The following is a 17,722-nucleotide window of genomic DNA, read 5'->3' on the forward strand; positions in this document are numbered from 1 at the left end:
GAGGTAAAAGAAAATGTTTCTTCCATGTAATCTTAGGCAATATATAAAAAGAAATTACGCTATTGGCAACAGCACCTATTGTTCATACACTGACACTTTTGGCAGCAGGTAGCTGAATACAAGTTACTTAAAATTCTTTTGTCAGTTTTTAGCAACATTATATTTACTAAAAAGGGAGAAATTATAATTTTTTTTCTGTAATTTTATAGTGTTCTATAACATATGAAGTGTTGCCCTAGTTACCTGAAATGAATTCTTCATAATTAAAAAATATCCTCTCCATATTTCTTGGCCTGACATGTGGTGATATAGTAATGGGTGGCAATTAACAAATACATGTAAAGAAAAAAAGACCCACGGCTTGAATGTCAAAACCAAATTATGGTCGAGGAAACCATATTTAAATTTAAATGTGGTTTTATCACTAAGTAAAATAATTTAAAAACTGAACTTGCAAGCACAAAAAATATTTCATCTCCTAGGATATGACAAGGTAGTTGGAGAAAGAGAAAAAGTAACAAAATTTTAGCAGTTTTAAAGTTTGAAATGAAATAGCTATAGTTACTTGTTTTAAAATCTCTATTCATATTATAACCAAATACACTTTTATAAGGCAGTAAAAGTTATTTTAAAAGACCATTAATTGTTTGTTAGAAATATGTTGTGCTTGAACTGTGTATCCGCCAAATTCACATATCGTAGTCCTAATTCCTCGTACCTCAGAATGTGACTGTACTTGTAGATAGGGCCTTTAAAGAAGGAAGTAAGGTAACATGAGGTCATATGGGCGGGTCCTTAGCCAATTCACAGAGAAATGACCTTGTGAACACACAGCAAGAAGATAGCCATCTGTACCCAAGGACGGTCTCAGAATAAACCAAACCTGTCAACACTTTGATCTTAGACCCCAAGCCTTCGGAACGGCGAGAAAATTAATTTCTTTTGTTTAAGCTACCTAGTCTGTGGCATTTGGTTGTGGCAGTCTTAGCAAACTAATACAAGATGTTGAGGAAAAAAGGTACCTAAAGTTGGAAACTTTAGAATTCAAAGATTACTCACACATAAAAACACCGAATTTCTAAAATTCCACTAGAATTATTTACCATTAAGTTTTTAAGTATGGATCTTTTACTTAAAGTGAAGTATATTTGTATTTATGAGACAAGGAAGAAATGAATAGCTATTGCTTCCATCAGTTAAAATATGGAGAAGAGAAATTGTCCTTTGCCTCACCTCTAGGGTGTGTGTGTGTGTGTGTGTGTGTGTGTGTGTGTGCAGATATAGATAAATTCGTGTGCAAAAATAATTTTCTCTCTCTCTCTTTAAATTAAAGTTGAAGTACATCCAGTTTGCTAGAGAATAGAAATGGCAAGAAAAATAATTTTGGATAAAGATTTGACTAAACTGGTAAAAATAATACAACCCTAATCAATTTTTAGACTTTTAAAATTATCCTTAATCTTTATACTTTAGTTCCCTTTCCACCCATATATTTTTAGGATTACCTTAAAGATATGCTTAGCTGTACCTAGTAGATTGTTGATGGCAACAAATATAGACCTGAGCCCCGAAGGGCTTTGGTAAGAGCAAGTTATCTGCTGGAAATGATTCTTCTTTTTCTTCTTCTTCCCCACCATCATCATCATCATCACCACCACCATCATCATATCACAGCTAACATTTATGTATTCCTTACTACATTCCAAACTCTGTTTGAGAGCTATACATATACATAAATAGATTTAATCTTGAAAGCAATCCTATGAGGTAGGTACTATATTTTAGCACATCTTCCAGAATAAGAAACCTAGGCACAAGGATGTTAACTAACATGCCCAAGGCCACTCAAATATTGACAGGTAGGATTTGAACCCAGGCAGTTTGGTTTGAGAGTCCACATTTTTAATACTACTCTGCAGTCTATATATTTAATCATAGTCACTAAAAACAAATTGCAGACTGACTAACAAAACTGGCTATGTATCTCTATTACTGTAATCAAGACTTCAAAAGTTGTGCTGTGAACATGGCTGCTACTGTGGTTATGAATAATGCACACCAATGGCAAGAAGGTATACTTCCAATGGCCTCTTCTCCCATGAAGATATATTGATCATCCATTCCTTTATTTATCTCACAGATAAAGAAGAAATTACATAAATGTATATAGAAAAATTTTTCATTAGTTTTAAATTCTATTTGGTGGATGTAATAGAATATAGATGAGAAATCTACCTTCACTGGCATGAATAAGAAAATACGGAAGAGGCAAAAGAGAATATAAAGGCTTTTAAAATATGATCTTTCTCTAGTTCCTTTTTCATTTCAATTTCCAACTCTCTTTTCATTAGGCTTATATAGCCATTTGTCAAGTTTGTAGGTGAGACTGAAGTTGTTTCAATCTGGCCTTGATAAGACTACCAGTAATATCTCTTGTGCTTCAGGGGCTGTATTATATGGCTGCTCTTACTTACTAGCTTAATAACCTATATTTTAAAAGCTAGTTTTATCTCTCTTTATAAATATACTTTTGATAAAGGAACAACCAGAGACTGATTGCAGACAAGTACACAGCAGGTGACTAATAAAAGGCTTGGAAGCTGTCTGGCTCCAAGACAAGCAGCCTGACAGTCCAGAAGGGTTATGGCCTGGTTTGGGGCCAGAAAGCAATCTAAAGTATGCAGAACTTGGGACAGAAGTCACCCTCAACTGGGGAAGGAGAGGAGAGAATGTTAAGAAGTGACAACTGCACCCACACTCTGACTTTCTCAGAACCTTGATGGCAAAGTTTGGAAGCTTGGTAGTAAGAATGCTTCCGGGTAACGTGACTTGTCTCTCTTTTCCTCCTATGCTCCCATATGAGCAACTTCACTTAATTCCAGGAGTTTCTCTTGGGATTTTGCTACAGATCTTGAAGCTAGCTGACTGCAGGGTTATAAAGAAATGAAGGCAACACAGCAGAATAGAAGGGTAGAGAAAGGGGGTGTTGCACTGAAGAAATCCAGATGCAGCCACTGGCATTCCTGCCGTGTTATCTTCATCAGTGAGTGGTAAGATTTCTTGACCTGGCCAGGGATGGAGACCACAGATAGGGGACCTTAATTCTGATTTTTAAAGATGAAACCATTCTGTCAGATATTTGGCTGGACGAAGCCTATCAGAGTTTCCTGAAAATCTGAATCCTGCCTCTGTGTACGAAATAATAAACTGCTTCTTCCAAGAAAGGAAGCTTCATTACTTCCTCTGGGACATTTTAACTTCCTCCGTGAGGGCCTTGCAGAGTAGAGACTGAGTTACTGAGATCACTCCTATTGGAATTTTTCTGCTCTATTCGTCAGAGGATCCCACCTCACTCACACCAGCACAGCGGGGTCTGTTTCATGTGAGTACCAGGTTCCGGATGCTTCAGCAGCAATCCCTCCAGTGGGCACAAAGCCTACTTCAGCTGTTCTGTTGCTGGCCTGTGTTATATGCTGCTAGCTTTTTCTGCTTAGGCCAAAACATTTTCCTAAGCATTTTATTTCAATCACTGCTATAAAATAAGCCTCCATTTCTTCGCTTCTCCTAAATATATGTATTTTCAAGCATTTTCTTAGTGATTTGTACGAGCCCACCTATCCATGTTTACAATTTTACTTTTTATAAATGTAGTCTTTCAGTATTCAGATTAAGGAGCAGCGAAACAGCCAGGCCTACATGTGTGCCCGTTAACTGCTTTCCAAGGGCCAGGCTCATTTAACATCAACCCTGATAGCCTAATTTCTTCATTTCAGCAATTTAGTGTGTAATTTCTCACCACACATCATGTTTCAGCCTCTTGTTTTTTTTTTTTAATCCATATCCCTTGAAGATTCATAAATTCTTTCCCCCTAAATTGAATTTTTCCTTTTAGATTTCTGATGCTTGAATTCTCTGAGAATAAAAGGAACATTCAATGACCTCTGAGTTGCCCTAAAATCCTTTTCATTAGCTCAATTATTTCTTCACCGTTTCGTTCTGCCCTTGTCATATTAATTTCTCATGCCCATGATTACATTTGCTGTTGTTATTGTGAAAATTAAAGCAAATATTATCTGCACCACTTATTCCGCGCTTCACTAAATGCTAAGCCATTTCTATACATCATCTCTTTTCATCCCAATCATGACCCTCTGAAAGAGATCCCAAAGCCTGGTTTAACAGATGAAGAAACTGAGAATAAGCGGTTAACCTACCCAAAGGCACCCAGGGGGAGTTTGCTTGAGTCCAGGCAGTGTTCTCACCTGCCGCACTACACTCCTTTACTGCTGTCACTTTGATGACACTGGAGTCTCTAAGTACTCCTGTTTACAAACGTCCAACTTATAAACAGCCCATATGTAGCCACTCCTAACCTGCCCCAACCTGTCTCCCTTTTCTGGTGTCCCTATTGCCTGTGTCTTGAAAGTCCATTTAAAACACTTAAGGCTGGCACTGAATATGTATTCTCAGCGCAGAGAAGAGAATAAAGTCTAATAAAGGGAACGGTTTAGTTAACAGTGGTGACGTATTTGTCAAAAATACTTTGTTTTTAACTGAGTTTTTTTTTACATTGTCATTGCCTGCAATTCTATCAATGTGAGTTTTAGTTGTATTTAAAGGTTTTTTAAAAATGACACTATTTCGGCATTGTCTTATTCATATTGTAACGTAAATTACTTTAGTTGGATTGCTTTCCTTGTGATGGGCCTCTTTGAAATGGGCGAATGGGTCCTTAAAGGACAAAACTGCTGGGAACAAAGCCACAAGTACGAGGATCAGGTGTGCAAAATGAATGGAGAAAAACTCTTCTCCTTTCTACATTGTCCCCTGCTCCCAGAACACTAACTTAGTGTATTAGATTAAGAGTTAAATGGATTAATATAGACCTCTGGTCCACATTTGAAAAGTTCTGCACACTATGTGGCCTATATTACCTAATTCTAAGGAGATAAATAAGGAAACAGAAAATGATAATATGGCTTTATATACAGCAGTTATGCTGTAATAAAAATATTTTGTGATAATTTTGTGAAAACATTACTATTTTAAAAAGAGCATCATTTCTCCAGAGTTGAGCTCCAAATAAATAGTGTACCAATGAACTGCACAGCATTCTCTATTGAAATGTTAGGGGCTACCCTTTCAAAAAATATCTTCTGAGATCATTTAAAAATAATAAATATGGCTAATTAAAAAAATAAACATTATTACTTAAATAAACATCAAACTCTACATATTAATTTTCATATACATATATATACACATCGTTTGGCCTCAATATTATTGAGAGTATTCTATGTATTTTAAAAAATCATCTATATTCTTTCCGAAAGTATATTGGGAGATAAACAAATAAAACAAACGGGTGTCAGTGGAAGACATGTTTCTACAAGTTTTAATATCTTATTTTATTAGGACTACATGCCTTGGTATTTGGATTCTATAAAATGAATAAATGAGAGATTAGAGTAGAAGAGATGCCACAAAAGAAAAAGTGTATCTATTTAGCCCTAAGAAGAAATACGACAAAGTCTGGGAAGACACAGATATCATTTCTGACATCAAGTTGAAAAGGTTAGGGATGTGTCTGAAGTACTATATCACTACAAAACTATTTTCCATGAAATCCACTGAACCTATTTGAAGTTATTCATATTTTTATTTTAGAAAAAAAATTACAGAAGTTTAGGGCCTGCTGAGTAAAGGCAAGGCTATTTTTATTTGTCTTGAATTTACCTTTCTCTGGCTTTAGGCCTATGTCATTTCTAGCACACCAGAATTCCATGATGAACAATTCTACATGCACCATGTGAATATTCATGTAATTTGAGGAAGAGCTTGGTGGTTTGGAGGATGATGCTGATGTAGGAATCTCTGCCTCTTCTAGGTTGTACTAGACCTAGGAACTAGGTCTAGTTTCTAGTTTCGGGGGAAACTAGAAACCTGTGCTACCTACCACATATGCATATCCAACCTAGCCAGTTACGCTTTACTTAGTAAGTCTTGACTTTACCAAAGAATGGAGTATAATGGAGAGAAACTGAAGGTTAAGTAGGTAAGGATAAAATAGACCTAATGTATAAAAATCCAAACAGCTCCTCTCTAATACACAGACATAGACCACAAGTATTGCATGATTGCAACGATTACATTACTGAGTCACAGAACACGTAATAATTAAATGTCATAAGTTTTGCTATTTTCGTTCTCTTGTAAAATCTTAAATAGCTACATCAGAGAAAAGTCTTTTCATGACTTTGACCATGAATGATATCATGAACCTAAAAATGTTTTGAAAATATAAAGGCAGTGAAGGAGAAGAGTCTCCCTCAGTAGATCTCATACCTCAACTTATTCCCAAAAAGGAGCTCAAAAGGATTCTCAATAAAAAACCTTTTGAGCTCCTTACAAGAGCTCATGGGTATGTATTTTGTTCTAACCACTCTTTAATAAACCAGATTCAACTAAAATACTATGAAATTGAAAAAAATTCCTAGGTATGGGAAAACCACAGCTATTCCCCCCAAACATTTTGAGGGTGTTGGGGCCTTTTAGATTTTATAAAATAAAAAATTCTAAAAGATTAGTTCTTTAGATCATTGAAGATTTTCATTTCTTTAATCTCCTATGTTATATAGTGATTTTTTAATAAGGCAATTTCTATCCCTAAAAGTTGAAATATAAACACATTATAAATTTTAGCATAATAATAATCATGGGGCCATTGCATTATATGTTCGTGTCTAACTAATGTGCATTCAGAAGTTGAAGAAAACCTGATGGTTTCATATGATTAATTGATTATCTTACAACTTTTAAAAAGAAAAATGTCTTGCCTTTGAATGGTAATCTTGCTCCAGTCTGGGGTCTGATCCGGCTACCTGTTTGAATTTGTTAATTTTCATTTGGCGATTTCTCTCGTCTATATCCATAGCACCTATCGAGTAGAAAAAAACCCATAAAATTAATGTTCAGTTCTTATTTCTGAGCCCCACTTACAGGATGTATAATAGAAGAAATGCTAGGCTGATATATCACTTTCATTCAAGGTAGTACGTACAAATTAAATGTCATTTATTATTTCTTGAGTTTATTAAAAGTATTCAATTTGGTGAACAAAAGCATGATGACTAAATATGTAAGAAAAAAAGTTTTAATCTGAGTAAGATGTAAATGAGTTTTAACAGAACAACAAATCTCAACTAGAGAGAAAACACTTTCTGGTACATGTACGCCCAGGAGAATATATTTGATAACACATAAACTTGACAGCAATAATACTGTAAAACTTTAGCCTATAATTCATCAGGATTTGCTTTATTTACTGAAAAATAGTTGTAAGTCTAATTGGTTTCAAATACAATTTTACAGTTGTGTTTAGAAACCATTATCATAAAACTAGCACATGTGTGAAAGCAGGTTGCCCCAGCTTGTATGGATCTTTTGAACTTGAATTTTCTAGAACCAGGGCCAAGAAAGAAGCACTCGGAATAATACTCCTGAGAACATACCATGCCAGTAAAGACACTGAAATCATTTCAGAAAAAAACAAAACAAAACAAAACAAAACATGGAAGGAGGTGAGAAAGTGAGATGGTAAGCCTATTGTAAAATAAGATTAATACTCTCTATAACAGGTCCTACCTACAAACACATCAATTATAGGTATCAAGAGGGTCTTTAAAAACTTTGCTTAGAACAAGAACTAAATTCAGTTAGCAAATCTTAGCAAACATGAAAAAATGTTTTTAAGGTATATTTATAACTTTAATCAAAGAGATTTTATAGGAAAATTCCATTTCTCATAAATATGCATAATGGAAAAACAAAATCTCAATTGCATACTACAAATATACAAACTGGGAAAAATAATCACAGCTTACTGGGCTCAAGTGGGTATCTACAACAAAATGTTGTCATGTAAATTCATAACCACTGAGTGTGGGTAGAAATGTAAGCATACACATATATGCCCTTTGCTTAACATCATAACTTTTTAGAAACCGCAAGTTAAGATCTCTAGACAAAAGTGTGCCCATTCAAAAATAAGTATTTTAGTAGTCATCCTGAAAACAATGTCATTGTATATCAGATAATTCTCGTTAGTGACAAATTCTGAGTAAAAATCTGTTAATTAAAATAAGATTTAAAAAAGGAAAAAATTCCAAAAAGGAGTACGAAAATCTTGAATAAAAGAATGTATCTTGAATAAAAGAGTCTATATTCCATGACCTCTAAGTATAACAGAAAATTTAAGTCAACTATTCAATAAAGTGAGCCAAATTATTCTTTTTAAGAGTCTTGTTTTAGTAATGATTTGAGTGATTAATTCTGTGCCAAATTATAAAATAGGGGATGAGGGTGTTGGGAATGTTAATATAAATTGAATAAAACATAAAATCAAGTGAGTGCTTCCATGATACAAATGTGAAATACAGTCAAGTATAAATGTCTACTTGTCTATTAAAATACAACATTGGAATTATTTGTACCTCCAGAGATATTCTCAGGAAAACATGTTTATTTTCTTCAAGGGCAAGGGAACAAAAAAAGCTATCCCCGCATCAAAGAAATTATGAATAAAGAATATTAATTAACTAAATTGAGTGGGAAGTTCTTTTAAAAAGTTTCATTTTGATATCATAGTAGCAAGATACTATATTAATTCGAATAGCACCAATAGACAAAGAAGTTAAAACACATTTTATATATACATATATAAATTTATGTAACATACATATAGATATATATACACATACACACATACATATGCATTTTCTAATATTTAGACTATTTTCTGGACATCAGCCTCCTATGAAGCTACATTAAATTCTTTCTAATTCCTAGGCAGTCATGTGATATATACTGGCAGAAGTTGACAAACTTGTTCTGTAAAAGGGCCCGATAATAAATATCTTAGGCTTTGCAGGCCGTACGTTTTCTGCCACAACTCTGCCATTGTAACATGAAAGCAGGTATAGAGTGTGCATACACAAATGAGTGGCAATGTTCTATTAAAACCTTATTTACAAAGCAGGCAGCGGGCCAGATATGGTCTGTGGGCAATGGTTTGCTGATCCCTGCATTAAAGCATAATGTTTTTTTATTAAAATAACGAACAAAAAAACCCACACTGATTTAATATTGCTTTGCAAAAGAGCCTTTCTCCTCAGTAATGGTTTAAAGATTTTGTAGAATCAGGTTTATGGAACATCACTTATATTTAACAGATCATTGGAGGGCCTAAGAAGAATATTAATCTGTATTTGCTCTAAGTAAACAAAGATGCAAATAGAGTGATATAATTATTTAAGTATGTTATCAACTAAATTCCAATCTCAAACACATCTTTCATCTCCAGACTCAATTATCATCTATAGACAGTCCTTAAACGAAAAAAAATTTTTGTTAGAGCCTTAACTAATGATCTCTCAAGTGACTATCTTAGTGGATATACAGTCAACAAACTTGTATAAATATACGTTTAGCTTAGAACTTTAAATTCTCCCAGGAGGCTAATCCTTAGGACAAACCACACATTTCTCTCTCCAAAACTATTTGGCTCATGTGAAGTGTTCCATTCCTTTTCTACATTTTTATCGACCTATTCTCATAAGATACACACTTCACAAACAATAATATCCTTAGAGAGAAAAGTATCCTACTGGTAAAGAGATCCATTATAGGAAATAGAAAACTGTCTTCTATTGAAACTTCCCAAATAATTAATTACAATGTGATAAAGGGCCGCTTTAACAAATCTAATTGATTTTCATGAAATACACAGAGATATAATAAATGTAATCTGAACATAAAATTTTATCTGAGACAATTTTTGAAGTTAAAGAAGTGTATTATACGTATAGTAGAAACATATTTTTTAAAAATTAAGTATATTTTGCCAAACTATTAAGGAAAGGAAAAAATTACTTTTGGTAACTATCGCATTGAATCCTAGTTTACAAGACTTTTCTTGTGAGAAAATACAAGGTTGAAGAGGCACAAAACGAAACAAGATTACAGACTATAATGGTGACAATGACAGAATTCACGTATTCCAAACGAACAAAGCTTAAAAGGGCCAAATTCACGTAATCTCTAAGTGCTAAACTCAGCATTTAGGTATGTACCAAATGAATGCAATAAAGAAAAAGGTATGATCAGTGTATGTAGCTATTTGCTTACTTCTAGGTGACAATTGCACAGGAGAAAGCATGGTTACATGTGTCTATTTTCTACTTTCAGTAGGGTAGACTATAAAAACAACTTATTGATACCTTTTTAGTCCGAAGAATAAGAATAGACATTGTTAAAAATGGCTACATAAGATATAATGAGATAAATAAGAATAAATAAAAATATATATGAGATAAATGAGAAATGTAGTATTTTGTTGTATTATTTTATTTTCTTTAAAAAAAATTTTTTTAACGTTTATTTATTTTTGAGACAGAGAGAGAGCATGAACGGGGGAGGGTCAGAGAGAGGGAGACACAGAATCCGAAACAGGCTCCAGGCTCTGAGCTGTCAGCACAGAGCCCGATGCGGGGCTCGAACTCACGGGCTGTGAGATCATGACCTGAGCCGAAGTCGGCCACTTAACCAACTGAGCCACCCAGGCGCCCCTGTATTATTTTATTTTCAAAGGCAGAGTAATTAAAAAAAATATTGTCCCTGATTTTACTGAATATTTTAACTGTTCTTTCAATATCGGCTAACTGTGAAGAAACTTATTTTTCAGATTGACAGTCATTGACAGCTATTGACAAAAAAACTGATGGTCATTTATAGGAATGTTTTCCAAAGTACCTGATGTACAATGATAAAAAGTAAACTGTTTCAAAATACTACATATTTGGTGCTGTGCATCAAAAGGCTTTACAATGGTCATGTTTTTGAACCTGAAATTTCACTTCCCAGGGTTGTTCCTAAAGACATAAATCAATGTGCAGGATGTACATACAGGTATATTTACTGCCACATTGCTTGAAAATTGTAAAGGCCTGGGAGAAGAAACTCTAGGTGTCCGACTACAGGGGTTGGTGAACTGCACTCGTGGTGTATCTATAAGATAAATGCATCCATGAAGTAGTGCATGTGATGTGCATGTGCATTCACGTCCGTAAATATAAAGACACTGCAATTAGTAATTATAAAACATTAAATGGTGATATAGTACTATAGTTTCTGAACTATAATCTAAAAAACTATATATATATTCATAAAAATATATATGCACAGAACCTATACAAAAGACAAAGGGATAAGGGGAAAAAATGAAGATTTCTATACCAGAATGTTAGCAGTTATCCCTGGTTATTGAAATTAAGTGCTATTGTTTTCTTATTGGGGTTAATATGTAGTTTATAAAATGTCTACATGGCTATACACTATACAGGATAAAATACTTTAAAAAACACACGGCATCATATTTTTGTGAAAAAGGACAAATTATTCAGTTTGAAAACCTATGGTTTTGTAATGATTTGATAAAAATGCTTTGGAAACAAATGTTAAATAATTTTTTTAATGTAAATATACAGCCATTCATTGCTAAATTTATCTTAGGGATATATATTTATTTTTTAAATAAAAGCATTTGGGTTGTTATTTAACACTGGAACAAGTTACATTTTAAAAGTATGCAAATAAATATGGGGATAAAAATGATAAATTATGTACTAAATTATTTCTGCATCAGTACTGGGGCCAATGGAAGCATTTTGTTTTAAAGTGTAAACAATCTTTTTTTAAGTTTTCATTTAAATTCCAGTGAGGTAACACAGTGTAATATGAATTTCAGGTGCACAATATAGTGATAACACTTTCATACAACATCCGGTGCTCGTCACAAGTGCCCTCCTTAATCCTCATACCCTACTTCACCCAACCATCAGTTTGTTCTCTATACTTAGGTGTTTGTTTCTTGGTTTGTCTCTTTTTCCCTTTGCTTGAACACACTTAAGCTTAAACTGAGTAGTTAAGATATACAAGTTTTGAGGAATACTTATTTCCAAATAAATCAATTCTGAAGAAGTTTCTACTGTGGTTACTAGGAGTTAACACATTGGGAATGAAAGATATAATTTGATTTGGTTTATAATGTGTTTGCTTATAAAATGATCTTTTTTTTCATTCCTAAGAATGTAGGAAAACTGAACTCCATATATGCCTAAGTCAAACTTGGAATTAACTGAAACATAAAGACTCTAGAAACTTACAAAACTGTTGTACTACCTTGAGGCTCATAGGCTTTTAAATTACGTTCTAAACCTTAACAATCTATTTTGGATATCTAGGTTACCTGCTACTGTATGTATCTGTCTGCTGTTTCTCTGCTACCTCTCTGCCATATTCATTAAATAACACTTCAAAGGAGATGCTATAGCAAACTGCCCAGACTCCTTTTCCTATAGTCTAAAGAAAGTGACATTTAGACTACTTTCGGACATACATTATTAAGAGTGACCTAGTGATACGAGGAAACAGAGCATATCTGGTTTTGACATCTAAATTCAGTAAATAGACTTACTGAGGTTTTATCACTCAGATGACTTGGATTTTAGCACCATTTTAGGTTTCAACATTTAAAATCAGGATATGGTTGGGCTACAGGGGAAGGTCACGGTTTTGTGCATGGAGAGTGCAGTGCAGATAACCATCACAGGGTTGATGGGGCTTTGCAACTGTCCAGATTTAGGGTGATGGGTGTATTTACACTATACAGGAATGAATCTAAAATCTTAAAAAGAGCACTGGTTTAAAAGATAAGAAGAGAAAATACTTGGGTTTAAGTGTTAATTTCACAAGCCTTCTAACTGTAAGTACCTAATTTACCTTTCCGGATATAAAATTCACTTTCTGTAAAATTAATCGTTTGGGACCGGATACTCTCTCTGATTCTTTCTGCTATGTAACTATCTGGTTGGTTAATTATGAGGCCAAAATAATGTTTAAGTGTTTGTTCTTTTATATGATCATATCTATTTCATTAATATAAATAGGGTATATTTATATTATATCTAGAAATATATATTTCTGGAATGTATTTCTAGAAGTATTATACCTGGTCTAGAAATTCCTACTCTGTTTGCCCTGGCATTGCATTTATTCAAATTTACAGTGTGTGTGTGTGTGTGTGTGTGTGTGTGTGTGTCTAAGGGGACAGGGACAGAAAGGAGATGAAGGAAGAATAGAGGGTAGGAGAAAGACAACGAAAGAGGAAGGGAGGAAAGAAGGTGGGAGGAGATTGAGAGAGAAAGAGACAGAGAGAGCACTCTAAGAGCAAGCCTGGGAAAGAGAGATAGACACAAACTGTATTGAAAAGTTCATTAAACCAGAGAATTTGCCCAGCAAAAAGAATCATAAGGATGATCTAATCTAGGAGGCTAGGAGGATCTTTCAGACAGATCAAGTGCTATTGTTTTACTGTATGTTTCCCCCACGTATACTGACATGTTTAAAAGAAAATATTAGTAACTTTCTATCAACTTAGTTATTTTTAACTTGTTAGTCATAATTCCTGTATCTTTGAAAAAACAAGATACAGTTTAAAGGAGAAACTAAATTTTTAAGTAAAAGTCCCTTGGAGAAGGAATACAATGGTTATTGTTAATATTGTTTCTAAGAGAAAGTGCAATAACCACTGATAAAAGATACAAATGTGATAGGGCTCCTGGGTGGCTGAGTTGGTTAAGCGTCTGATTCTTGGTCTCAGCTCAGGTCAGGATCAAACCCCCGAATGGACTCTGTGTTCACGGTGTAGAGCCTGCTTGTAATTCTCCCTCCCTCTCTCTCTGCACCCCCCACCCCCACTCACTCTCTCTCTGTCTCTCTCAAAATAAACTCTTTTTTAAAAAAAGATACAAACATGAGTCGGATTCACTGGGTTAATATACTATTCCCTATATGTGTTAAGCCCTTTAAATATTCTGCCATCTTCCTGATGGATAAAATCTACATTAAGGAAGAGATAACCCACAGAGTAACACATATTATTGCCCTGTGTAGATGACTTGTCCCCATCTTATTATATTTGGGTATGACATATTATGAAAGACCACTGTGTCCCACATCTGGGGCCTAATTAACGCAAGTCATGAGATATTTCAACTGCATTCACTCTTATGCATATCACAGATTGCATGGACTGTTTGAGAGGAGCATAATAAAGAAATTTAAATGCAACTTTGCATTTATGTTCATTTAGAAATAAATGTTTAAGTATACTTAGAAATGCTGAGGGGGCACCTGGGTGCCTCAGCAGGTAAGGGTCTGACTCTTCGCTTCAGCTCAGGTCATGATCTCACAGTTTGTGAGACAGAGCTCCATGTGAGGCTCTGCACTGAGAGCACAGAGCCTGCTTGGGATTCTCTCCCTCCATACATACACACAATGGAATATTTCTCAGCCATAAAAAAGAATGAAATCTTGCCATTTGCAACAATGATGGAGCCAGAGAGTATAATGCTAAGCAAATTAAGTCAGAGAAAGGCAAATGCCATATGATTTCACCCCTATGTGGAATTTACGAAACAAAACAAAATGACATAGGGGGAAAAAAGAGAGAGGCAAATCATAAAGCAGACTCTTAACTATAGAGAACAAACTGATGGTTACCACAGAAGAGGAGGGTTATGGGTTAAATAGGTGATGGGGGTTAAGGAGTATACTTGTTGTGATGAGCACTGGATATTGTAGGAAAAGTATTAAATCACTATATTGTATACCTGAAACTCAGATTTACAGTGTATGTTAACCTACTGGAATTTAAATAAAAGCTTAAAAAATAAATTATACTTACTATGGCATTAAAATGATAACATACATATTTTTAAGGTAACGAAAATATTTTACCTTCTTAAGTCAGGGCAACAAAGAGGCAGATAAGGGGTGATATGTCATTCAAAGTGGAATTCTTTTATAAAGTTGAGATTCTTAAAAGGATCCAAACACATGTGATCGTATCCCCTAAACTATAATGAAAGGAATAATGAACTTCCTATTCTCCAAGAACAGCAGAATCAGAAAGGGGTTATTACCAAATGGAGAGAGGAGTGACATAAACAGGGCCAAATTTCCAAGAGTAAAACAGATGTCAATTGTTAGGTATAATATTTCACTTCATATTTTCAATGATGGTATGCATAAAAGTTGTTAAGTCCTTACATTTCCTTTAGAGATAACAACATGTTGCCAACAACAAGCAAGCCAAGGAAGATTAAATTGTGCTTGGAAAATTTAACTGAGTAGAGAAAAAGAAAAATGTTTATATTTAAATTTTTAAAAATTACTAAAATCAATTAAATTATGATTGCAAACTGCAAATGTGACATACGCTTCCAATATAAGAACAGATAGAGAAAAGATTTGTAATAGTCATCTCCTCTGAATATCCACAGTGATCACCCTAGAAAATGATTACTCATTTATCAATTGGGATAAAATGAGGGAAGTTTATGCAGCAATAGTGTGATTAAAGGAAAAAATGTACATTTTAATTGTTGTTATACAATCTCATCCCCGTTAGCTAAGTAAATACTGAAATGTCTTTAAATTCGGATCACCTAAATTGGGGTTAATTATTTATAATGAGAAAAGGAACTATTACATACGAGAATTTTAAATAATACTCATGCTTAGATATCAAGCTGTGTACCTTTTTCCAAAGGTGCTCGTGAACATTGTTATTGGTCAAGGGAGCTATAACGACTCTACGGAGGACCTCACGTCCTGCAGTTTGACACTCCCTCAGAATTCAAAGGTAGGCATCCTAAACGTTTCACCAATAGGGGCATTTCCTGAAATCTTCTCTTCAATACCAAGAAGAAAGTGGAATAAAAGGTAGGCTCACCCTCAGATAACGACAGCTAGGGATTTGATGAAAACACCTAAGCCAGAGACTCGGCTGACTTTCATTCAACCTTCCAAATACCCACAGGGATTACTACTTACACTGAGGATCCTAAATGAAACCGCAAACTAGACGGTCTGTTGACATTCCACGTCCCCTTCCGAATTCCTCTCTTTTCTTTTTCTAGACATGTAGCTTTGTTCTCTCATGGTGTCCACCACGCATGTCACAGCTTCTCGGCTTTCACGTTTCTACATCCTCCACCTTGTCACAGGTAAAGACCCCACTTCCTGAGGTTAAGGGCATAGATTCTGGCACTGAGCTCAACTGCTTTAAATTCCAGCTTCAAATGGCTGGAATAAGTTATGAACTGATCTATACCTGAAATTTTCAATCTGGAAACTAGAAATAACAACAGTACTTCCAATGGGTCCTAAGCTCAATTATGTATTAAAATAACTTATAGCACAGGGACTTAATTATCCAAAACGTCAACCTCATTGTAAAAGAACTTATTAACCCAAAGAAATCTCTGAGAGAATGCAAAGTAAAAATTCGTTTTATCAGTGAATCCTAGTTCTATGACTAACACCATGTTAAAACTTATCTGAGGCACTTCTGAGTTTCTCAAGAGTAAAATCTGCAATGTGTGGAATGAAGATCCTGATCATCAATTATTTATCACCACTGCAAGTTTCGTAAGTGGGACCCACTATACGTAATATAAAAACAATGAGTTTTTACATGACTGAGCACTTGTGAGCTATAAAGTAAGACTATCCCAAAGTAGAGAGCCTTTTATGTGTCTCCAACACATGTTATTTGGTTACTGCTGATTCATTTAGTAAGAACTTTGTCTTCTTGGGGTTCTCTACTGTTTCATGGTGACTTCACTCAAAGAAAAAATTCGACTACCATACTTACTTTGAAACTTATTTCTTAAATTCCCTGTAATGTCATATTTGCCAAATCCAGTGACCATTCTTCAGCACCATTCTATCAGACCTCACTGCAGCATTGGATAGATTTATTAAACTACGCTTGGTATTTTCTCCAAGTGTTTGGCCTGCACTTTTCTGACACTCATTCAGCTCACTCTTTATTAGACTACTTTGTTGGCTTATCTTTCTCAGCCCATCTTTCAAATATACACATTTCCTAAAGTGTTGTCATTGACTTTTCTTTTTATTCTATTCCTGAGCGATTCTGCCTCAGTCCATAGCTTCAACTGTCACTTTAATGCTGAAGGCTACTACCTTCATCTACTTTCCTGTAAGCCTGAGATTCACATCTTAGTTGGGGGCCCCTGGGTGGCTCAGTTGGTTAGGCGTCTGACTCTTGATTTCGGCTCAGATCATGATCTCATGGTTCATGAGATTGAGTCCCGTGTCAGGCTTAGTGCTGACAGCAAGAAGACTGCTCGGGATTCTTTCCCTCTCTCACTACACCTCCTCTGTTCTCTCTTTCACTCTCCCCTTCTCTCTCAAAAGATATAATAGTAATAATAATAATAATAATAATAATAATAAAGATGCACATTTCTAGTTATCTCCTAGCGATCCCCACATGGATATGCCATCAGTGCCCAAAACTCAGCTTGTTCAAAACAAGTTAATATTACTTCTCATATTTGTCCTTCTTCCTATAGCTATTATCAATGACTATCTAGAATATCCAGAATTTATGTCTTTGTTAATGCCTTGCCTGTTCTTGGAACTGTCAACACTAAACGCTTCTCTTGCTCCTTCTGGGTTTCTTGTTCCACTGCTTTAGACTCAGACTTTTAGGCCTTCCTTTGCTAGCTCAACTCCTAGAATCCTCTCTTCTCTTTGTGTGATGAAGTTATAGGCCACCCCCCATCCATTACCA

General features: G+C 34.8%; 1 protein-coding gene across 1 annotated transcript in view; it reads right to left on the reverse strand.

Annotated features, from left to right (window-relative positions):
• The window catches only part of RIMS2 (regulating synaptic membrane exocytosis 2), a 600,787-nt gene that overhangs the window by 142,972 nt on the left and 440,093 nt on the right, over window positions 1–17,722 (reverse strand). Inside the window, exon 19 of the mRNA XM_049633018.1 lies at window positions 6,837–6,937. Within this exon, the coding sequence (XP_049488975.1) occupies window positions 6,837–6,937 (101 nt within the window). The remainder of the gene's footprint in view (window positions 1–6,836; window positions 6,938–17,722) is intronic.

Source organism: Panthera uncia, chromosome F2, assembly GCF_023721935.1.
Source record: "Panthera uncia isolate 11264 chromosome F2, Puncia_PCG_1.0, whole genome shotgun sequence".
In the NCBI taxonomy this organism is placed as follows: Eukaryota; Metazoa; Chordata; class Mammalia; order Carnivora; family Felidae; genus Panthera; species Panthera uncia.